The sequence below is a fragment of the Diplotaxodon limnothrissa genome, linkage group LG2 (genome assembly GCF_057381915.1).
Source record: "Diplotaxodon limnothrissa isolate DT_005_m linkage group LG2, D_limnothrissa_male_GT1.1, whole genome shotgun sequence".
Taxonomy (NCBI): domain Eukaryota; kingdom Metazoa; phylum Chordata; class Actinopteri; order Cichliformes; family Cichlidae; genus Diplotaxodon; species Diplotaxodon limnothrissa.
In genome coordinates, this window is record NC_140597.1 from 22,577,829 (window position 1) to 22,602,427 (window position 24,599).

Genomic DNA, 24,599 nt, shown 5'->3' on the forward strand with positions numbered 1-24,599 from the left:
TATTTCCTGTTATATCAAAGTGCATTCCTATTTATTACCCGTGGAGAGCAGCAACAGGCTCGGATGACAGTAAGCAGCCTCAGTTTTCAGTAGAGGAAGAAAGCGGAGACGTCACATGGAGAGATACAACAGCAGTAGCTGCTACACCACTAATCACACAACATTAACATAACTAGCTACTAAAAGCTAACCTGGCTAGCTAATTGTTTCGTCTTCTTCATGCAGTCGGATTTGCAAATTTGCAAGAAACAAAATTCATAGACGGTGCAAAACGGAAAACAATATTACGGTCACACACAGCTACCGTGGCCTCTTCTTGCATCCAGTAGGCAGGGTATTTAGGCTAGCTAGCGACTCTGCCTTGGCTAGCGTCAGGCTAGCCAGCTAGCTAGCTAGCTACTAACATCGCTATCGGTAGTTAGCTAGCTAGCGAGCTGTAGTAACTTACGTCATGGAGGAACTAGTCGTGGAAGTAAGAGGGACAAGTGGGGCTTTTTATAAGGTAAGTTATTGACTTTTGTCGAGTTTAGTGACCACCGTTCACACACTATGTACCAAGTAAGCCTAACTAACATGAAATTGTGTCACGGGGCTAGCTCAGTGTTATATGTGGGCCTCGGTGCTTCTGCTCAACGTCTACCGGGACCTGAAACCTGTAAACAAAGCTAACGCTGCGGTGGGGCTCTAACATCAGCGGTAGTGGATAAATTGGTGAACTATTGGTGATAATGACGCTTAACCAGGGTAGCTGTTTTAGCGGTATCGGTAACGCTGATGTGACTGCTGTACGATGGTACCCCTAAAGTGATGTGCAAGGGTTGGTTGCAGACTCACAAACATCAGAATCAATCATGGGTTGGCTGTTTTTTGTTTTTTGCTTTTGTCAAATAAGTTAATTCAGAGCAGCACACAGGGGCGATGGTTTGGCTAACCTTTATTGTGCCCGTAGCTGCCAGGTGTTTTCTTGTTTTGTCAAGACTGCAGAGATTTTGGGGTCAGTCAGGCAACAAGTAGATCATAAATCCGATCCCGTGACCTGCGTGTATCACTGGGGTGGGGTGGGGGAGATAACATAAGCAGTACAATGGGATAACACGCTAATTAGCAATAATTACTTACATTTGAATATTGTTTAATTCAAGGACACAAGAATACAATGAATGGTGAAGAATCTAAATAAAATGATACATTTATTATTTATTTATTTTAGCTGTCAGGTTTGTTGTAGTGTAAATATAGGATGACATATATCTCAAGTAAAGTTCTGACAGATGTCTTTTTAAAGCTAATAGTTTTGTTGTGGCCACATTAATGCGAGGTACATGAATGCTGTGAGTATGCTGTATAATCAGGGTAAATAGTAATTGGAATTAATCTTGATTCAGGTCACATACTCTCATTAAGCTCAGCAGTTGCCATGTAAACCATAGACTTTCATGCTGTGCTCAAAACTTGTATGCTTTCCCAAATCAAGAGGCTTTTCCTTTGAATGTAGGAAAGTTGAAGTTGGCACTGTCAGCTGTACTTTGGCTTTTAGCTAGGTGTGGCACTAAACAGAAGCCTTTCTTTTAATAGTTGCAATCATATTGTTAGCAAGTACAGAACCATATGAATGGGTGGGTGTGTCCGAACATTTGACTGGTGCCATAGCTTGAATGATAAGTTTTACTGTCAAACAGCTATGAGAAAAGTTAGGCTAATTTTTGTTAGATAGTAGTCTGGTTTGAAAAAATCCAGTCCCACCAGGTAACTCTTAAGAATACTTTCATTAGCCGTATATCTATCATAACCTACATGTATACCACCATTATATTTAATGTATTTTACCTTATGTAGATCAATCTAATAAGATGATGTAGGTGTGACTGCTTACAAGTATAAGCAGATACACAACAAGAGGGTGACTTTGGCAAATGTCTTTCTGTTCATCAGAAAATGCCCAGTGTGTTCACAGAGGCTTATTCATAGTGCTTAAAACTTAGGCAGTTTGTTCTTCTCTTGGCCCAGTATGATGTCACTGAGAGCAAATATCCCTAATATTGTCATCTTAGGTACACAGTTCTGACTGAAACCCCACCCACCTGCTGTTCACACCTTCTGTTTGCCAGGGGTTGACTGGCAGACAGTTGGCCTAATAGGAGTAGAGCTAAAATGGTTTAAAGATGAATTGAGCTGCACCAGCAAGAGATAAATGTGGATTATTTTCAATTGTGAATCATGCAAAGCTAGTGTAGTAGACTGTAATCGAGTAAAAGGAATAGTGTAATAGGTCCACTTTAAAGGAGACTTATTTACGGAGCAGTTACCTTTGCTAGATGGCAGCATAACTCCAACACAGGGAGTTGCATCTTACTGCAGATCACTTGCATGATTTCAATGTTAATAAGCATTCAAATTTTGGTTAATGAATCAAGAGTTTTGAACGTAATCATTTTAGTTAGTTGTTGTGAGGATGTTGATTAACTAAATGTGTAGTTGGCAAATAATTTTTATAATGTTTTTGGTGATAGTTGAACTGAAAAATGACACCCTTGTCTCTGGTATTATAGCAAAACTTAAAATATGCTCTTGGCTGAAATGAACAGCCAAGAGAAATAATGAGTGCATTCATCTGCCAAGTAAGAATAATACTAAAGAAATAATTGTAGAAAATGGTTCTGCCATAAATCACTTGAGTGAGAAACTTAATTTTGCGGTTTTTAAATTGCACCTTATGCAGCATAGAAGTCTTTTTTATTGTAATCTCAACAGCAGTACAACAATTGCAGTTTACTGCCAGTAGACTAAACTACATTATCTCCTAATGCACCCTCTGTGTTGCCCTCATATTTTGTGTTTTGGTATTTTTCCAGTTTTAACAAGATTAATGTTCTTGCTAAAGTCTGAACTTCGTTTCTGAGCGAGACAGTTCAGTCAGTCACAATCCTAAACATGCTCACAGGTCAGTGAGGTCCTGTCAAAATTGGTTTATTTGGGTTTTTTTTAACCTTGGGAGTTTTGAGAATCTCTCCTTCTTGCTTCATTTCATCCACCACTGACTGCTAGCTTGCCAGGTTAATGCAACCCATTGGCAAGGCTCTCTAGCGCTCTCTTTTCCTTCTAGGCATCGCATGGCCTACTTGCAGTGTTTGACACACATGACACACACATCAGCTGTGTGTAGAAGCAGCGAGAGAGAGAGAGACTGAGCCAAACCTGGCTCGAGCCCAAAGCTCAAACTCCAGAAAAGGAAATTATTTAGGTTGTTTCATTGCTAGGAGCATTAGGATAAGGTCCGGCTTAAGCAGTAGAACTGGTTCCTGTTTACATGGTCGATGCCAGTTTGACTTGCACACTGACTATTTCAAAGATATTTCAAAACTGAATTTACTTCTGTGACTCTTGCAGGGCTTTGTAAAGGATGTTCACGAAGGATCTGTCATGGTAGCATTTGAAAACAAGTGAGTAAAGTAAAATATAACATTGTGTAATATGTCATTTCTTTGCCAAACAATAAAATGAACTTTTTGTGTTTGTTCCTCTGTCCCAGCTGGCAGCCGGAGCGGCAGATCCCATTCCAGGATGTGCGCTTTCCTCCTCCAACAGGGTTCTGCAAGGAGATCAGTGAGAGCGATGAGGTCGAGGTGAGAAAGTGATTGTTGCCATCAGACATGGTGGGTTTGGAAAGCAAAGTTGGTATAGCTGGGGAGCAGTTTGGAATAGCATGGAGCGGAGTGAGTAGAGTTGAATTTTCAGTGTAAAATAAGATTTTAAAAAAAGAGGGTGATGCTCCTTAGATAGTCTTAGATTTTCTGTTCTATCATTGGTAAATTAGTCTGACTTGTTATTTTTATTAATAATATTATTCACAATGATTTCCTGTATCAGTGTGTCCAGTTGTTTCTGTGCCAGTTTACTCTTATCAGCTTTGTTTAAAGGTGGGAATTATTTCTGAAATGAACTGTGTGTGTGTGTCTGCCAGGTGTATTCTAGGGCGAATGACAAAGAGCCATGTGGATGGTGGCTAGCCAAGGTTCGCATGGTCAAAGGGGAGGTAAGAGATGCTCCAGTTCATCTGTAAGGCTCACCAAGCAGCACTGAAACAACATGGCTCTGATAAATTTGCCTAAAACGCAGCCCAGACACTTGCTCCATCCTAAATGCTTTAATATCACAACTTCCTTTATTAATACTAAATACAGCCATGTTTACTAACAACATTTTACACTCATGAAATGTTATGTACTCATAAAAATCCTTTTTATCAAGCTCACTGCAGATATTTAACTTCAGTGTAACATCATTTCTCTGGTGACAGATGTCAGTGTGTGGTTGAGTTTTACAATCCTGAACAACACATTAACTCAATGACTGATTGAATTCAGACTATATGCCCCAGATGTTCTTTATATCCTTGTATTTCCATTTTCCTCTGGATTTTTTGTGCACGTAAGCTCTTCCTCTGTTTGTCCTCCTGTTGTCTTACCACCATCAGATGTACTTTCTTCAAAATTAATTTTTAATAATATTTACGCACAGCTCCAGCCTGTATGGGACTTATTTAAACTTTTGAAAAAAAGTGATGTTTTTCTATTGGATCGCTCATACTTGATCTGTCTTTGTTTCCAGTTTTATGTAATAGAGTACGCCGCATGTGAAGCCACATTAAATGAGATAGTGACGCTGGAGAGGTTACGGCCGGTCAACCCGAATAAACCAGCCACCAAAAACACCTTCATTAAGATCCGACTGGATGTACCCGAAGATCTACGGCAAATGTGAGTTTGACTTGCATGAATAAAGACTGGTGCACAAGTTTGAAATTATTTGGATTTTCTGTAATCCACATGGGGCCAAAAGCATGCATACGCTACCCACTAACTTGTGCTTAAATGTCCCTTAGCAAGGTGCGCCTCAACCAGAAGCTTTTGGTAGCCATCACCAAGCTCCTAGCATAATTATAGCTGGACTGCTCATCTTGGCAGAATTGGTCAAGTTCATTTAAATTGGTTGATTTGTTGGTAAAGTTTAGGAAGTCCATTCCAGAGCCATTTCTAAATAACTAAAAATTCCAGAAGCATCAATTTAATGTTACCACTTTGACGAGGTCTAGGAGAAGACCCCAACCGTCACCCTCAGATGAGAGGAATTTGGTTACATTGTTCAGAAACAGCCAAGGCTCAGCTGTGCCCTGAGATTGAGACTGCTGGAACATCAGCAGAGAAACTAGTTTTACATCACCAAGAAAGAAGCCCCTACTCTATAATTGACGCCTTCAAGCATGATGGAAATTTGCACCTGTGCAGGTAGACAAGTCAGATGCCTTCTTTAAACTTTTGTTTTAAAGTTTTATTGTCAGAAGAGACAAAGACTGAGCTATTTGGTCATAATGACAAGGTATATTTGGAGAAGTAAAGATCAGGCTTTCGGGGCTAAGACCTGTACCAGCTGTCAGACATGGTGGTGTCATCATGCTGTAGGGCGGTTTTACAGAGCTGGAATACCTGAAATTCTTCAACTTCAAAAGACATAGTTGGGTGTTCCTACAGGATAATGACCCCAAACACATCAAAACTAGTTCTGGGATGGATAAGACAAACGAACATTTAGTTGCAACTTGAATTGAGACAATTAACCGACTATTCGTCTGGGTGCATCTGTATATTTAATCCTATATACATATTTTTGACCCTGTGTGCATGAGAGAAAATCCAAAATAATTTCACATTTGCCATTAAAGTTGTATGCTGCACAATCTTTTCATTCTAGAATATTAATCATTCAAAGAAATAATTAAAAGCTTAAGATTACTGTTACATTCTTGACCACAACTGTACGGTCAAAACTTGACTTACTCCAGCTTGTATATGAGCCTGTACTCCCAGAAGAGTTTGTATGTGTACATGTATCCATAAGCTGTTATCACTGAGGACAAATTCATTTATTAAGCAACTTGTTTGCTGGTTTCACTATGATAAAGTATACGTGTTCTTGTGTTCCCAGGTGCTCCAAGGAATCAGCACACAAAGACTTCAAAAAGGCTGTGGGAGGGTTCAGTGTCACCTACGACTCAGAGAAAAAGCAGCTGGTCATTTTGGTTGGTCAAACTGTTGTTTTTCTTCTTAATGTGCTACATTTTCACACAATCATATCCTCTATTGACCCTTGCATAGCATCACCTTGAAGTGAAGTGCATCCATAGGTGACTTAAAACATCAGAACCTCACTCGTGTATGATATTAATGAGCGTAATGTTTGATTGTTACAGTCGGTGAATGAGGTCACAACAAAGCGGGCCAATATGATGAGCGACATGCACTTCAGGAGCCTCCGCACCAAGCTGTCTCTAATGCTGAGGAACGAAGAGGCCAGCCGACAGCTGGAGGTAGGTTACGCACAGCTCCAGCCTGTATGTGACTGTTTGGATCATTTTGCAGCCTGGGATGGAGAGTTTTTAAAGGGTTTCTTTTCAGTAAACTTACACACCCTCTTTGCTCTTTTGTGGAATTTATTAAATGTTAATTAATGAATTTTTTTGATGTGCATTTCTTCAGAGCTCCAGACAGCTGGCATCTCGGTTTCATGAACAGTTTGCTGTTCGGGACGATTTAATGGGTCTCGCCATTGGGACTCACGGGGCCAACATTCAGCAGGCGCGTAAAGTTCCTGGAGTCACTAACATAGACCTGGACGAAGAGACCTGCACCTTCCACATATACGGAGAGGTAGGAGGGCTTTACTTGTACACAAATGAGCTGAGACATAGATATGTAGAGCTTGCCCTCATTAATGTTAAGTGGGTACAAATTTAACAGACCAGCATGGGGTAAAAAAACACAAACAAAAGTAAGTATGCCTGTTTTGTATTTCATGGAAGGACCAGGATGCTGTCCGTATAGCCAGAAGTTTCCTGGAGTTTTCTGAAGATATCATCAAAGTTCCCCGGAACTTAGTAGGTGAGAAAGTCGCTCAACCGAGACAAAGAAATGAATCATCGGGTACCTTTATTTTACTTGATTTAATCCAGTTTCAAGTTCAGCCAGAGTGAGACTGATGTTTTTTCTCATGCAGGGAAGGTGATTGGCAAGAACGGCAAGCTGATTCAGGAGGTGGTTGACAAGTCCGGTGTGGTTCGGGTTCGTATTGAGCCTGAGAACGACAAAAAACCATCAGCGGCAGCGGCAGCAGCTGCTGATGAGGTCAGTAGGGAGAGAAAGTTGCGTCGTGTTGCTGCATTAAAAATCATCACAGTAAATACAGCAGTGTTAGAGCTCAATCACTAAGAGGATTCAAACTCTCCTGGTCCTCCTCTGTCACAGGGAATGGTGCCATTTGTGTTTGTGGGAACCAAGGAAAGCATCTCCAATGCAACAGTACTACTAGACTATCACCTCAACTACCTTAAGGTTTGTGTCCTCAGTGATGTCATCTTCTACCAACCAAACATCAAAACGGAGCTAAAGGATGTGGTCAGGCAGGGATAGAGTGGTGGCCCCAGTAGGTAGAGTGGTGGCCCCAGTAGGTAGAGTGGTGGCCCCATGACCGGAAAGTCGGTGGTTCGAATCCACTGAACGGCTACCCTGGGGTACCCCTGAGCAAGGTACCGTCCCTACACGCTGCTCCCCGGGTGCCCAATGGCTGCCCACTGCTTCACTGAGTGAATGGGTTAAATGCAGAGAGGAATTTCCCCACAGGGATCAATAAAGTATACTTTCTTTCTTTTCATTGTTGACCTTCTGTGACGTTTTCGTTCATGTCCACAGGAGGTGGACCAGTTGCGACTGGAGCGTCTACAGATCGATGAGCAGCTGAGACAGATAGGCGGTGGAGGCGGAGGGGGGGGGACAGGGCCCCGAAACCCTAAAGACAAAACCTACGTGTTCGATAATGGAATGGGGCTCGGGATGGGCCGAGGAGGGGGAGGAGGAAAGCCCTATGGAGGAGGGGGAAGAGGTGGACGAGGGCGGAGAGGAGGAGGAGCTGCTTTTGCCTCAGGTTTGATAGTTACTGCATCTATATTACTGCGGGTAAACTACAAGAGCTGATGTACTCTCAAGTCAGTCAGCTGCAGATGTTTCATGTAAAATTTGTTACGTTGTTACTGCACTTAGTATTTTCAGGTATCTGTACTTGGGTATTTATTTTTATCACAACTTTTTACTCCCTACATGTTAGCATAAATATCTGTACTTTCTGCTCCTTGAATTTGGAAAACTGGCTCATTACTTTAGGTCTAACACATTTGAGGGAAGTAATTACTTTATGTTGCTGAGCACCTTTAAACATTCAACCAATCTGAACCTAAATGGAGGGAACAATAAAACATAGTCTGCATTAAAAGGAGTAATGTTTTTTTAAGTGGCAGCTGATTTCAGATGCAACGTTTCAATCAGCTAATGCATAAACTGTTTATATGCAGTTTGTCACACAGTGTGTTGCTAGCTACAGGTCCAGCTGCTGTATTTCACAGGTAGATAAAAGAATTACAGTTAACTTCACTCAGAGAAAGATGAGAAAGACAGGAGAGGAAGATGAACAGAGGTTATATTTAAAGGTGAGGACTTCTCATTGCCATTTGATAGACAGGACATTTAAATCAAGCATCAGCTTATATCTTGATGAATTCAGTTGTTTAAATCGACTCTGAGCAGCCTGCACACAAAGAAAATGTACTGGAGCTCTGAACAAAGACTATTGTTACTTATTTCTAAGTGATTCTTCTCCCTACGCTGCACCACTACAACCAACCTTAGGTTTCCTCACCAGACAAATCCCACTTGAGCCGCTGACTACACTAATTCTTCTGTTTAGGTATGGAGGTAAAGTCACCCATCAGCTGGTAACAGTATCCTCCAAAGAGCTACTTACTTTTATAAAAGTGTCAGAGCTTCTACTTTTTTAAAATAAAAAATTGTAATCAGTTTTTCACCTTTTACCAGATTTTTTTTTTTTAACAGAAGTACGTATAGGAGAAAGTCTCCTGTGATTGTTTGGTTTAGATGTAAAAGGCACAATGACAAAGCAAACGAGCAGATTCTCGGCCATAGATTTATGTTCTTGTGATTTCATTTCATATTGAAGTAAAGTGTTTGGACATCTGATATTTCAGTAAAAACGTTTCCCCAGGCGATGATCTGATTATGAAACGGCAATTAATCAAAGGTTGAGTCTGTGTTGTCTTTCCGAGGCAGCCGAAATGAGGTTGGACTTTGTCCTCGGTCCCCCAGGCACCAACTCTGAGGCATCCAACGCTTCAGAGACAGAGTCAGACCACAGAGACGAGCTCAGCGATTGGTCGCTGGCCCCCACGGAGGAGCTAATGACAGGAGGTGGGACCCTGCCCAGACGGACAGATGGGAGGAAGAGAGGAGGCGGCGGTGGGCTGAGGGGACGAGGAGGGAGAGGAAGAGGAGGGGGAGGATATAAAGGTGAGTGTTAATTATCATTGGCGGTCTTTGATCTTTTCACAGGACTCTTATCTCATTCCATGATTTTTCTCAGCCCATTTTTGGAGCATTTACACTTTGTCTAAAAAATGATCAATGCAAAAGCTTGCTAAATGTTTCTATTAATCAGATAATAATGAATGGAATTTATTTTCATTTGAAAAAATGAAAATATGAAAACGATTAAAGAGAAAAAAGTTGGTGTGTAATGACTCAAAAGAAATAACATTTTGAGATGCTTTTCATCAAATTATGGCCTAAAGAACGGAAATAAATCACATCATGAGATCTCTGCAGACCTCCTGTGCAAATAAATTCTCATTATGAGTTTTCTTTTCAAAACGATCCATATTTATATTGAAAGAAACTATTTCTCCCAACTTTAATCTAATTAGGATGTACACAAATTTCACCCTATTTTTACCTGGCAAAAGGTAGGTCACCTAAGACTGAGTCTACTGAGCCATGCGAAGATTGTTTACATGACTGTGGCTAACTTTGATTGCTAACTTGTTGTTTTTAATGTTGGTTTAGGTGAAGACATGCAGTGGAACGAGCCGAGAACTCGTCACATCAGAGACTCAAAGACAAGAGGCCAAGAAGACACTCTGCAGGTAACAGTCACAAACAGCTGCTGCCAAGTTATTTTCATGTCATTGTTTAAAGTCTAATATCTTTGAAACGCTCCTCAAAATTCTGTAAACATGCTTTTCAGTGAGCATGCCCTGATTGATCCTTCTTTCTGGCATTAAAAAAATGGCCAAAATGCAGAAAAAATTCAAGTATTCTAAATTCAGTATGACCTGAAATGAGTGACTAAATCCATTAAAGCATCAGGAAAGTGTTCAAGGATATTTTTCAGTCATCTGTAGGACCAGGGTTTTTTGTAGGCACATCTGTCACCCCTGGTGGTCATTAAAAGGAAAAAAACTACATCTGTCTTTATAGTTTTACACCTATAGTTTGTTTACTCCGGTTCAAATCAGATGTTTGGTTTGTTTTCACACAGAAAAAAGTGAAATAAAATGCGTCACTACAAACCATGTGACCATTCAGTCGTCTCATTGGTCAGATGTGTCTGGAGCGGGTGCATAAAAAAATGTAAATACAGGAAGAAGGTGCTTTGCTCTGGACTACTGGAGAACGCAGAGCGTTTACGTTCATTTCACAGCTAGCTGCTGAACAGACCTTTGCGCATCTATAGTGCCTTCCCGAGATCAGCGTACATAGTTATGGGATGTTTTGTAGCTCAAACTTGTAACGTACTCCTGTTAGCTGATTCATGTTGTGTTCATACCTGCACAAACAAACCACACAAAATGTGGGGAAACGAACAGAGTTAGAACTGACAACACGCCGCAGGTGTGCAAACACCCTTCTACTCTTCATGGCTCCCTTTTAGAGCCACCCTCAAGTGGCCATTACAGGAACTGCAGTTTTTGACCACTAATTTTATTTTGCAGCTACAAAGTTTGGAAATTCTGTTTCAAGCAAGACATTTAAAGGAGGTGATGATTGTTTACAGTGAGATGATGTAGATCACTTACGATGATAAGATAATACAGCTGAATAATATTTGAGGCTGACTGTAACTATTTACGTTTCTATTTTAAGCCATGCTTATTTAATGAATTCTCAGTGCTTTGCAAAAACAATCCAGCTACTTCAGCATACTGGCAAATATTATGAGACTGCTACTAATTTTTGAATCATTTCTTCTGCAAATATTGTTTACCCTTACACCACTGTCACAGTCAACAGTGCTATTTTCTGCATATCAAATGTTCCCTCTGTTTAACACTCCAAACCTCAACTGTCAACAAGACACTCTCTGTGTTGTCACACACTCAAAGTCCTGCCTGTTCTCACTGAACATCACTGTAGGACACTTTCTAAGATGGGGCTATATTTAGTCCTAACTTAACTTTCTGCTTGATTCGTGATTGCAGCAGGTTTGACATATGTAAAGGTGCACAGCACGGTGGGGTGATGGTTAGTACCACTGCCTTACAGCAAGAATCTCCTGGATTTGATCCACCTGGGGCCTTTCTGTGTTTGCATGTCTTGCTCATGTCTGTGTGGGTTCTCTCCGGAAACACCAGCTTCTTCCCAAAGTCCAAATACATGTGGGTTAGCTTAACTGGGGATTTTAAGGTGGCCGTTGGTGGTCCCTTTTGCCCCACAGGACCTCTGAGGTGATCTAAGGAACATTGGCAGTGGACACTTGTGGTCTTTTTTTGGAGGAAACTTGTTCTATAATGAATTGTGATATGAAACACTTGAAGGCTGTGTTGTTTACATCAAGTGTTTTTGCACTATGGTGGACATCACCATACTGTGCTGTTTGGGACACTACAGCCCTTCAGGTGCTACTGCTATATAAGGGTTTGCCCGTTCTGCAGCAGTTTTTAGGTGGGTGGTGCATGTTAAATAACAGCTGCATGAACACAAGGACCAAAGCTCTTTTAGCAGATTTGTGCATCATAACAAGGTGATCATTGTTTTTCACGTCAGCTGAAAGAGGTACTGAAATTGTGGCGTATAGCATTGTTCCTGCTAATTAAAGTCAGATTTTCAGTACAGCTGTGAACGGACTGTACCAAATGCTTCAGATAAGCACTGACATCTGTGTGAATGATCAGTGTATGCAGAGACAGGTGGAAGTCCGCCCTCTATCTATCACACAGTTCGTGTTGACAGCTGGTCAGCTAGCATTGACTCATACACAGTAACAGAGTATAAACCACTGTTCGTTTCTCAGCTTTGTCTCAGAGAAGAACTCGTTTTCTTTAGTCTGACCCTCCTGAATGCTCCTCCTCTGCTTCTAGTAGTGGATTTACTGAGATGCAAAATATTTTACAGGACAGGCAAAATATAATTTCTATTACTTTTATTTTATAATAACCTTTTTGTGAACGATGCATTTCTACAGTTTATTAACCAAATAAAACAAAAAACAGAATTGCCATACAAAAACCTAAAATAACCAGGCTGAAACCAAACGGATAAATAACCTGGTGCAGGGAGGACTGAGGCAGGTGCAGGTGCTGCCCCTCCCTAAGTCTGGTCCTGCTGATGGGTTTTTCCTGTTAAAAGGGAGTTTTTCTTTCCCACTGTTTCTACTGCTTGCTCATAGGATTGTTGGGGTTCTCTCTCATAATACTGTTACAATATAAAGCACCTTGAGGTGACTGCTGTTGCTATTTGGTGCCATATGAAAAGCACGCAGCAGGCTGCACCGAGGGTAAAGGGAAAGTTAGCTGTGTAGTGTGGGGCCAGACTCTTATGGATTTCTTTATTTTTCTACCCGCAGATTCGTGTGGACGGGAACAACGAGCGTAGCGTGCAGCACTCCTCAGGTGGCCGAGGCGGTCCGTCCTCGTCCCAGGGCAGTCTCAGTGGCAGCGGCGAGGGACAGCCCCGCCATCATCATCAGAGACCTACTAGAGACAGAGGGATGAAGAAGGAGAAACAGGACGCTCCCGCGCTGGTGAACGGAGTGTCGTAGATACCCCACTGGAGGACCTTCTCACTTAGACACACACACACAGGCAACTCATCACAGAACATCGTAGAGTCTCAGTCTCTGCTTTTTCTTTTCTGTCTCTGTCTAACACAAGAATACACATATTTCCATCAGCATGGAAGTGTTTACAGTAGTGAAGTCTTAGGCTGGAGGTGATCTTGTATCTGCTGGTCTGGTCTGTTCTTGACTGGTGTTGTATCTCCTGCGCATTCTCTGGATGAAAGAAGAGGAGGAATTAGACTAAAGCTCATCTCACAAACAACCATTAACACCAAACATACTCGTGCCCCACTAAACCAACATAGTTTGTTTACTGATGCTCCATTTGGACTTGCTAATGTGAGAGAAAAAAATGAGGCAAAAGAAATCATTGGCCGTTGGGAATCAAAGATTTGCAGCCACTGGAGAAAGCAGGATGGAATATGTGCCCTCGCTCCCTGAAAAGCACACTTTTAGGAGGTGGCTTCAGTTTTTTCAGCAGGTCTAAATTTTATTTTTGGTTTTGTGAAATCTCCAACACATCCTTTATAATGGAACTGTTTTGTCCAGAGAAGCGAGTCTCTGTGGGAAATCAGCTCTATTATTCCACAGAGACTTTTGAGGTTAACTATCAATTTAAACACATCTTTTCAATAAGGGGCAGAAACGTTTCGGTGTCACCTAAATGACATGCAATCCTATGGGGATTCAGACTGGAAGATGATGTTTGTAGAGGGCACTTTATGGACTTTCTTTCTTTCTCTCTTTCTTTCTAACGTAGTTATTGTTTCTTTCTTCTTTTTCTTTTTTTTTCAACATTTAAAAGCATCCATGTTTCAGAATGAAATGCAAACGGGGAGGCATGAGCTCTGAAGTCACCTGTGTTTTGTTTCCCGTTGCCTTGATATTCAGATTCAGTAAAACTTATCGAAATGTACAAATGGAGAGACATAAATCTGAGGCACACTGATGCACATAAACTGCTTAAACACAGCGACTCCCATGAGTTTGTGTCAGGGTACATATTGTTATGAACTGTTCTCCTTTCCAAAGGAAGGTTACACTCCTGTACAATGACCAGAAATGCATTATTCCTGCGTGTTTACAATTAGTCTACCATAAACACTCCACATGTGTGCAGTGGTGTTAGTCCACAGTGAGGGACTACGCTCCCTGAACTCATTCATCTCATCTGTAAAGAGCTGTCAGCAGGAATCACCATCCTATACCAGACTCTTCATCCTCTTCAGTGAAGGGTGCAGACTGAAGCTAGGCGTATTTTGGTTAGGTCCACGTAAACCTGGCTTGATGCCCGTTAAAGTCATTTCTTTTGCTTTCAGACAAGCAGGATGCGTTTAGAGCAGCTAACTCCTGTCGCACCACTTTGTTTTTCTTAATTTATGAAACTCTTTGTATTTAACTTTGCCATGACAAACTTATTTGAAGTGTAACTGTAGAGGACATGACAGACTGTTGAGTTTTTCCTTGACAAAATAAAAATTTGGCCTAAGTTTTATTCTTTTTGGTGATCTTATTCCTGACCCGTTCAGTTCACATATGTTTTCTTTTAGTTTTTTTTTCTTCTTGTTTTTGAACAGTAGAGCAGTGTGATAGCAGTCATGCTCCATCCATTGATTTTCCATCCATCAATTTTTCGATCCATCGATTTTCTGATTCAGGGTCTTGGGGACTAGGGCTGATCCCAGCTGACTTTGAGAGGCAGAGGTCCATCACAGAGCCTTTTCCATCCACACCCACTGAAGTGTGTGAAAAGTCTTTATCTCTGTGCCTTTGATTTATGCTCCTCCATTTCTCTGAATTTGGCCTGAACAGATTAGAACTTTTCATCCTGCCTGTTCAAACCCAGCGCTACACCCCTCATTTAAAACATACTGCAGATGGATGTTTTGTAGAGTGAGTGGTTGTGTGACCCTGTTTACATTGGTTTCCATTGTTTTGAGGAGGCACAGCGGTGTAGCCTGCTGAGGTATTTTATTCTAGGGTGAGACCAGTTTTCTGACCTTGCTCGATACTTTTCTGCTTTGAGTCAGAGCTCTTCGAGGCGCTGACGTAAACAACCGGAGCAGCAGACGGTTCGTCTTCAAACAGCTCAGTAACTTTGTGTTACCAGTGCAGGCTTTCAGACAACAAAGGAGCAAGACTAAGCAGGACATCGCTTCAAGCTCTTGAGGTGTTCCAACCTGCTGTTCGGTTGACACCCCAGTTGATCACTGACTTCGTAAATATGTTGAATAGAAGGATCCTTAGGTTCACCGTAAACATCTAAATAGCGAGAGTCAAATGTAGGCTGCAGCGAGGCTGTTGGTCATTGACATCGTCAAGTTGTCCTAAAGTCAAAGCGACTGCTGTGCTGTATACAGGCTAGTGTAGAGAGTACCTGTGGACCTGTGGGTGATTATGATGAAAATAATACTCATTAGTTCGAATAAAGTGACGGTCAGTGTAAAAGACAAGCAACAAAAAGCTGTTCTTAAGGTTTCTCTGTGCATTTGTAGGCACATTTCACTGGAACATCTCGCCACTAGTTTCTAGCACTGAATCTGGAGTAGCAGGTTCGCTGTGGGTTATCCAGGTTACATTATTCCACTGGTTGTTACAGTAGCATAGGACTTTCCCAGGAAGAATCCACTGGATATAAAGTTAGATCACACAGCGTTAAAAGAAACCACGTCATCATGGGTGATCACGATACCCTAATCTTTTTTTGTTCCTTTAAAAAATTGTTCCACAAGTATTGGCAATCAAATTGTCCAAGGTCTGAGAAAATTTCAGTAAGAAAATTGGTGCCAATCTCTACTAAACAATGACGTTTGAGCCATTGCGTATTTAGATTAGCAGGGGCTCTAAACAGTTAGCCAAAGCTAACCAAACCTGGTGACCAGCACCTCCGAATGCCGGTCGGAGGACCAGCAAACCAGTCACATTCATTTAGGCTTTCTTTTTCTGATTTTGTTAAACTCATTTTTGCCTTGTTTCGATTGAAACTTTACTGTGAATTAAGGTGTACTGACCTGGATTTATTGGTGAGAAAAGCAGTAATGGTATTGCCCAACAGACTGCTTTTATTAAGAGCACCATCAATAAGCACTGCAGAAAATAAATTTACAGTATGTTCAATTAAATTCCAGACTGTCAGAAACAAGAGCTCTCCTCTTGGTAATCACCAGCTCACTGGTAACCCGTTCTCGGTTACATTTTGAATCCTGTTCCTAACCCTACATTTGTCACCAATAACCTGGGGGATGACCAGAGGTTAAAAGTCATGGCGAGCAAATCCATGTGAATGCTGTGAATGCTCAGGGAAACCTTAACTATATTTTGTGTAACATGTGCCTTTAATTGTGGCTAGCATCACAGCGTAGACTTGTAAATCAGGGATGATGAGATGTTACTAACGGACCAGATGAATAAAGACGGCAGCTCCTGTAGCGCAAATCCTCTTTGGTCGTCACTGACAATGCTGAGCATCTCAAGCTTCCTCTAAAAGTCTAAGGGCCGTTTATGAGATGGGTGATTTTTGGCACTTCAGGAAACTGCCTTGTTTAACCACCTGGTCTGGACACACTGAAGGTGTTGTAACCTTGTGCAGTTGACAAACGTAAGCCTGTAGCTCGGGACCTGGTTCGACTTGTTTCTGAAATGGATTCGGTTACTTCTGTGGGAACATGCAGAGATCAACTCTGAGCGGCTACTTTCATGCCAAAGAGAGGCATGTTCTCTGTACTCACACCTTTTAAAGGGTTTTCAGTAAAGACGACCCAGTGCAGCGTCACTGCTGCTCTCACCGAACCGAGAAAGCAGCTGAAGAGATTTCAGAGGTTGAGCCAGGTCTTCTCTTTAACAGACATCGGTGTACTTTTTCAGTCTTGCGGTGCATGCATTTATTTATTTTGGATCTTAAAGACATTCAGTAGATTTGGACACATTCAAAAGATAAGTTTAAGTTTGTTTTCTTTTTTTTGGATCAGTGTTGCTTTGTCTCAGTTCTTCTTGACCTGAGTTCGGCTAGCAAAGCCAGCGATGAATAACATCGTATGTGAATAGACAGTGATACCACTTTCACCTTTTTTAGGAAATGTCACAGGAAGTAACCAATCGTGAAACAGGCTTTCTTTGAATTTCATTTTTTCCTTTTACAAAAAAGTATTATGGCTGTCGGCTTTACTTATCATTAATCTGTTAGGACCTTTGCTTTTACTGCAGCCATGTTGCATTTTTTTTTCCTCTGTAAGCGTTCTCAGCAGTGCATCGACAGATTGCTCGAGTGAAAGTAACCCATTTATTGTCAGTAGAGCTTCAATATTATGGAGTTTCTGTATTTAAAGAAAACGGTTAGAAAAAGAAGGGAGGATGGCATACTGTATATAATGATGTCATTATTTGTCTAAGAAAAGATGTTTCAAATGTGCACTTATCCTGATATATTCTTTGTTTTCTTTTTAGTTTGCTAGAACTCTTGATAATAAACTTAACGTGTGGAAAAAATAGTGTTCTCCAAGCAGGATTGAGTCACATTCAGCTTTCATTAATAATGAGATGTCCATAATTTTGCACAACTTTACTGAAAGAGAGTTTTTTCTTTTGTTTTTGCCAGACGGGGAAAATCCACAATGAATGGTTGAAATCACATACAGAAGGTTTGCTAAGACTGATTTTGACTAGTCTGTACAGTGTTTAGTTGATTCAGTGGCACTGTGTTACTTTTATAATGCGTCCACTAATTTTCTGAAACAGCAATTAAGTCCATCCAAATAATGCACCAAAGTTCATAGTGATACTCCATCCAAAATATATTATTTAGTATACCTGTCTGGTTGGGCATAATTTAATTTAAAAAATGTCCAGTGACATTTTTCAACTCAGGTCTTTGGTAATGATTGGCCATGTTTACCACTAGCTACCACTATCCACTAGTCCAGCGGTCCCCAGGCCACGGACCGGTACCGGTCCGTGAGTCATTTGGTACCGGGCCGGGAGAGTGAGACTCTGGTGTGAAATGTATGGTTTTCAGGGTTTTTTATCGGTTTTTAGCGTTATTTTGTTATCGTTTTTTTTTCGTTAATTCGGTTTTCCTGGGTCTTTTCACTTGTGTTATGAATAAATCTTATTTTTATTGGTATCGGTACTAGTTTTATTTTGTTGTATTTATCCGCGACACCTTAAAGGCCGGTCCGTGAAAGTATTGTCGGGGACAAACCGGTCCGTGGCGCAAAAAAGGTTGGGGACCACTGCACTAGTCCACCAACGGACCATGTAAGGTTAGGGCTGAGTTTTGTCTTAGCCATACGTACATTTTCAGCGTTAATCCATTGATTTCTTTTATTTGGGTGTTCCAAAGAGCCACCAGTTTTTTAAAGGGTTGAGGTTAAACTAGCTAGAACTTGACCAATATCAACAGTTAGTCCTCAAATATGATGAGACCATCAACATTAGGCTCATGTCTATGTGCTAACAGATGCAGCTAAGAGGTGGTTAGCCTAGCTAAGCACAGGTTCTATCCAAAGTTTAAAGGCGCCTTTAGGGTTGCTGAAGATGCACTGAAATGTTAAAATGTGGTGAATTAAGCTTGTAATTGGTAATTAAAAAGCATTCATTTAACTTATTAGGTACAGCTTGTTATTGGGTGACCATAAGTCTGCTTAGCTGTTTACCCCATAGCATAATGCCATGCTAAGCTAATCACCTCTTTGTTTATTTTTCTCCCATAAAGGATGCATTGGTCTACCTACAAGCATGTACCAGCTTTGGTAAAAGCTTGCCTCCTTCTGTAACTGAAGTAACTCATGTTTAATGTGGATTTTCCCTTTAATTTAAAGCCAGTAAATGTGTCTTATACCCTGGACTTGTCATCTTTTTATGTACAGAGACCCAAATGACTAATGAGAGTTTTGTTAGGATTCCCTTAACCTCTTTTTCTTTTAAAATACTGTAATGTTTTCATAAATTTACAGGTAAGACTTTTCTTGCAAGAGCTGATTCTCTTTGAAATGACAAAAAAAAAAATTGTATTGAGTCTACAAATGTCCTACTTTCACACCGTCGCACCAGTGACAATGAAATTCTTTGCATTTTTGTGTGAGCTACAACCTGCTTGTTGGTGTATTTTATTGTGCCTCCTAACACAAAGTTCAGAGTAGAAGTTTTTAATTTCCAGACCGAAAACTACATTTGGGAGAGCTGAAGTTTTTTTTTTTTTCATGCTTTGGTTGCCTTTTTAGGGGCATTACTAACAAACTATAGTTTGAAACCAAGGCTTATATACTGTGGAAAATGTACATTTAAAAAAAAAAAAAAAAGCAGTAAAGGACTGTTGCATGCTGACCAGTTTGGGTCATTGGAAAAATGGTACTAAGGAAGCCTTTACGTTCAAGTTTCCACAACTTACTGGTTGTGGCCTTGTTATTCAGTTCTGTGGTTTTTGAGTGACTTGCATTGGAAACAACTCACTGTGAGTATCCTGATACGTGGTATCTAGCCATGGGAAACACTGCACATGTGGTCACAAGGGATGAGGCATCAGAAATGTTTCCCTAGAAACAGATTTGCGTGATATGTGAAGTCCCTAAAGAACGTTTAAGACTAGAAACTCTTCACTGTGTCCACCTCAGTGGCACTGATTCCTAGAGATTAATCAAAAGAACCGTATAGGTTGTAAAGATGCGCTGTACATTGTTTGACACCCCAGTTTAAATTTCAGTGGTGGGGTTTAAAATGCCTCCCTAAAAAGCTGTTAACCCACATGAAGTTTCAAAATGTGAGCCTAGTGGGTTTGGGATGGAGGTTTGTCTGCTTGTGACATTTTCAATCTTTTTAGCATTGTCATTGCAAATAGACTGTTAATAACTGAGTGCAGAAATAACTTTCACTGGAGGTTTCTGCCTTACAGGACAACAAAGAAACGGCATGATTGAAAGTTTACTGTCAGTTGACATAAATACAACAATACAAGTATTGGACAGTTTTTCTTGTGAAACGTTGCTGTGTTGAGGATGTTTTCTGGCAGATTGTCTGGTGGTACCTTGTTTTTTTTCTTGATAGAGAGGGGATCTGGATGATTTGATGTGCATTTGGTGTGGATTCTTACTCTTACAGCAACAGTTTAACGTACAAAGGCAATGACGTGACCAAAGTATGGACCCGTCACGTTGGGGTTGCAGCATGGTTTACGGGGAACCATCTAAAGAGATGAGACCTAAAATTGTCATTGTTGTTGGTTGCTATTCCACAGCACATGTCAGCAGACATTTATTTGCAGAATGTATATACATAAGCAAATACTATCTAGGCACATTGTTGGCTGTTCAACTATATTATGCCAGGAAGTGAAGACACACAGAGAATCTGTAGATACTTCAACCAGGGTAGAGAAAAAAAACCCGCTGTAAAACCTTGTGTGCACTTTTTGGGCATTTTTCTTTTCTTTTGTACATACTACTACTAGCATTTAAGATGTTTGGGTTGACATGTCTGGTTATAGTGCAATATATTTTGTATGCAAGCAGTTTCAATAAATAAAGGTCGATCTTCCTCAATTAGTGCTGGCTGTTTTTTTTATTTTACCTTAGCATGCGGGCAGTTTGATAACAGAACCAAGATCATTTGATTGTTGGTCCCTTGTTTTGCAGAGGAGTTAGTCTTTACTCCATTATTGCAAGGTGTCCTCCAAAACAAGCCCAAATCATCATCCTTCCACCACCGTGCAAACCTAAGCCTTACTACCATTTCTCTAGTGTAGGTGGTAGGTGGGAAAAAATTGTGGATGCAATGTAAAAGGACACACAATCCCATTCAACTGTAGCATTTAAAAAAAAATTTAAAAGCAACAACAGCAGTCAGAAATACCCTCCTGTTTTCACTGCCCCATACACACATTAATTTCAAAACAACACAGAAGTTGGGCCATGAACCTGTGTGTGTGCACCGGTTGTATGTGGAGATCCAACGTGAAACTATAGCACAGCAGATTCAATTTATTCTGAATCCCATAACGATGATAATTTAGCTTTATCAATGGGAAAATTAATTTTTAACAGAACTTCCTGAACTGGAGAGCCATTGCTGCTCACCTTGACCATCGGCAGGCTCTTGACAAACACATGTCTTTGGACTTTTGTGGTCTGATCTTTGGACAGATTTGCTGGGACATTCACTCCTGGAAGATTGTGGTGTTAAAACATACCTGAATGCTTCAAAGCATTCTCTGTCCCCTACTCAGCCTACTTCTCCAACAGGCTTCTTCCTGTTAGAAGTGCGTCCTTCCTTCCCACTGTGGTCAAGTGCTGCCCATAGGGATCATCTGATTATTGGGGTTTTCTCTCTAATAGTGTGGGGCCGTTACCTTAAAACGTAATGCACCTTTAGCTGTTGGTGACTGTTGTTGTGAATTGGTACTATATTAAACATAAATTGCATTAGGTTGAGTATAGACATCATCAGCATTTTGAGGCCTTCGGTGAAATGACCACTTAAATGCAGCCTGAATGAAAAGAGGCTGTTACGAAAGTGAATCAAGAGTCAAGGCCAAACCGCTCTACTCTGCTGCTGCCTCTAAAATTGGACAACGACAAACTCTCGAAAATCATTTAGACACAATTCAAGTGGAAATTAGAATAAGTGTCCTAAACGACTAAATACTTACAATCAGCACTCACCATAGTCCTCTGAAGCTTTCTCATGAAAATCCACTGAAAGCAAATAAAAGAAAATCAGATTAAGCATTTATAACTGCTTATTAACAAGGTGATTATGTTTTACTTATCCCGAGAGCGTCGACTGTGTGAGAGTTACTGCTTGTTTCTTCTCAGGCTTTAGAACTTTTCTAATATTCCTGTTTATAAAAGAACTGAACTGCACTGAAGAGCAGCCAAACATTAGAAAAGACTCCTTATTGGATGTGTCCTTAGATTTGAAAAGATTATAAAAAGATTATATTTACATGTAAATTAGTGATGAGATTGCTTTTAGTTTCAGTGAATGTTAACTTCACTCGCACTGTAAAAGTAATAATCACAGCAGTATTTATTAAAAAGCATCTGGACACGATGTTACCTTTTGTTCTGAAACTTTGAATCGAGTCTGTGTTTGTTGACTTTGTTGAATCAGTTCATTGAGCTTCAGGTAAATACCGACATACTGAACTACTAGACGTTAAAAGGAATTTGCGTTATTATTTCATTAACTTTGCCAAATTGAATTATAAGTATTTAAATACATACATATGTTTGCTTTTTGGAAATTAAGATAAACGTATTTATTATTTAATAAAATAAACAATGAAACAAATCCATACATGTATTACGTCCACAAAAATAAACAATTAAAATAATTGTACTCAAACTGATCTAAAGTAGATTAAAATGGGTTTCAGTGGGGCAAATAACAAAAACACTTTTCACACACAGAATGAATATATACAAAATATAATACTATTGTCTTAAAAGCAGGTCACTGGTGCCTGAGGCTGCAAAACAAGCCTGAGTTATGACCCGTCCACCACCATGCTTTGGTTTGTAGACATGAGGCGTTTGGGTGTGGTTCGGTGCTGTACTGTTCTCTCTATGTGTTAAACTCCCTGAGTGTGAACATAGATAAACAGCCAGCCAAACTCCTTTTCAAGAGCCAGGAAGGTCAGCGTACTTGCTCCTTTAATGACTCCAAACATAGCAATCATCTTGCACTGACATCATTGAACTGGAGTGAAAGACTATTGCTTTCTGAAGGACTCCTTTGAAGGATTGCTTTGGATTCCACATGAATGATTACAAAGTTGTAGCCATGCTTTTCCCACTGTTCTCTGCATTTCCTGCTTCCTGTCTATACACATGTCAAAATAAAAGCCTTCCTGTCTATCCAGATGTCAAAATAAAAGATTCACAATTTTCCGATGTATAACAATAGAAATACACTTTACACTTATTTGTGTCATTAGCATATGAACATATTGAAAACAGAACACTCCCCGTCTGGCATTCCCAAATATGCCACTTCATGCTTAACTGTCTTTGGTTGAGGTCTGACTCTCTATTGATAAGAGCAAAATAACATCACTTATAGGCCTTGAGAAAGTCTTTACTTTGCCTTGTGATGCTGTTCTGACTTCCACTTTGCGCACCTTCCCATCACTACTTGGAAAGGTGGTAGTGACCAACCCCATCGGCCACTCGTTACGAGATGACTGCTTCTGTTTGAGCAACACTACATCACCCACTTGTAAGTTGCGACATGCTACTTGCCACTTGCGTCTTGGCTGCAGAGTGTGTAGATATTCATTTCTCCATCGGGTCCAGAATTCATCAGCAAGTACCTGTACTCGTCTCCACTGGCACTTCAAAAGTTCTTGTCCAACAAACTCGCCAGCTGGAGGTGGTACACCAGGTTTCTGCGTTACTATCATAGCGGGAGTCAGCAGCAGTGGTGAAGAAGGATCGGAGGAGACTGGGATCAATGGCCTTGCATTGATTATAGCAGACACCTCTGCCATCAAGGTACAGAGCACTTCATGAGTCAGGGAACTGTGTTTACCGTGAGACAACATGGCGTCCAGTATCCTCCTGGTTACACCAATCATGCGCTCCCACACACCTCCCATATGCGAGGCATGTGGAGGGTTGAACTCCCATGTACAGCCGTGTTCGTAGAGGTAACTCAGGATCTTGTCTTGACTCTGATCATCTTGTCTTATTCCTAATTCAGAACATGCTCCAACAAAGTTTGTACCACAGTCTGACCTCAGCTGCTTCACAGGCCCTCTTAGAGCAAAAAGTCTGCGTAGTGCATTGATGCAGCTACTTGAGTCCATGGACTCAATGACTTCTATATGCACAGCCCTGGTACTCATGCACGTGAAAAGGATCGCCCATCGCTTACTCTGAGCTGCTCCACCTCGAGTTCTTCGGGTGATTACCTCCCACGGACCAAAAACATCCAACCCTACATATGTAAAGGGAGGAGACATGCTCAGACGTTCTGGGGGAAGGTCGGCCATTTTCTGGACTTCCAGTTTTCCTCTCAGCTTTCGGCAGACAATACAGGAATGGATTACAGAGCTAATCAACCTTTTGCCGGCAACAATCCACAGGCCTTCCGCTCTGATTGCCCCTTCTGTAAACTGTCGTCCTTGATGTTTTATCTTTTCATGGTAATGGGTCACTACCAATTTGGTCACATGATTCTGTTTTGGGAGAATGATTGGATTTTTCATCCCAAGACTAACAGTGGAGTGTTTCAGATGTCCACCAACCCGTAAAAGACCGTTGCACATGAAAGGGTCTAGCTTGAGGATTGTGCTTGTCTTTGAAATTGCTCTATTCTCTTGCAGTGCAACATACTCTTCTGGATAAGCGTCCCTTTGGACCAACCTAAGTATGGTCAGCTTTGCTGCCTCCAGTTCTTCTGGAGTATGAAGTTTGTTGCACATATGCCATCCTCTACATGTATTTGGGGGGTTGGTACTGAATGATTGAGTCTGGTGGCTCAAGAAGGCAACTGCTCTCAGTAAAGACCTCCAGGTGGAGAAGCGTTGGAACCTATTTGAAGTCAACTTACCCTCGGTTATATGGGTAGCACAGGATGTCAGCTGTGGTCTTACCTCCACATCTGCATCTGGTTCCACCAGCTCAAAGGGCTCATGTGTTTCAGCCACAGGAGGC

The 24,599-nt window shown here is 41.0% G+C and overlaps 1 protein-coding gene across 2 annotated transcripts; it reads left to right on the forward strand.

Annotated features, from left to right (window-relative positions):
* Positions 1–106: 106 nt before the first annotated feature.
* On the forward strand, positions 107–20,466 carry fmr1 (fragile X messenger ribonucleoprotein 1). Of its 2 annotated transcripts, none has more exons than XM_085361183.1 (15): positions 107–502; positions 3,388–3,440; positions 3,530–3,623; positions 3,962–4,033; positions 4,609–4,757; positions 5,983–6,076; positions 6,248–6,364; positions 6,534–6,704; positions 6,857–6,935; positions 7,051–7,178; positions 7,299–7,385; positions 7,743–7,974; positions 9,171–9,407; positions 9,960–10,039; positions 12,739–20,466. In XM_085361183.1, exons 1-15 carry the CDS (start codon positions 452–454, stop codon positions 12,931–12,933), a joined length of 1,839 nt encoding a protein of 612 aa, XP_085217309.1. In that variant the 5' UTR covers positions 107–451; the 3' UTR covers positions 12,934–20,466. The 2 variants fall into 2 exon arrangements, with proteins under 2 accessions (XP_085217309.1, XP_085217301.1); XM_085361175.1 differs by having other exon boundaries at positions 9,207–9,407.
* The last annotated feature ends 4,133 nt before the right edge of the window (positions 20,467–24,599 follow it).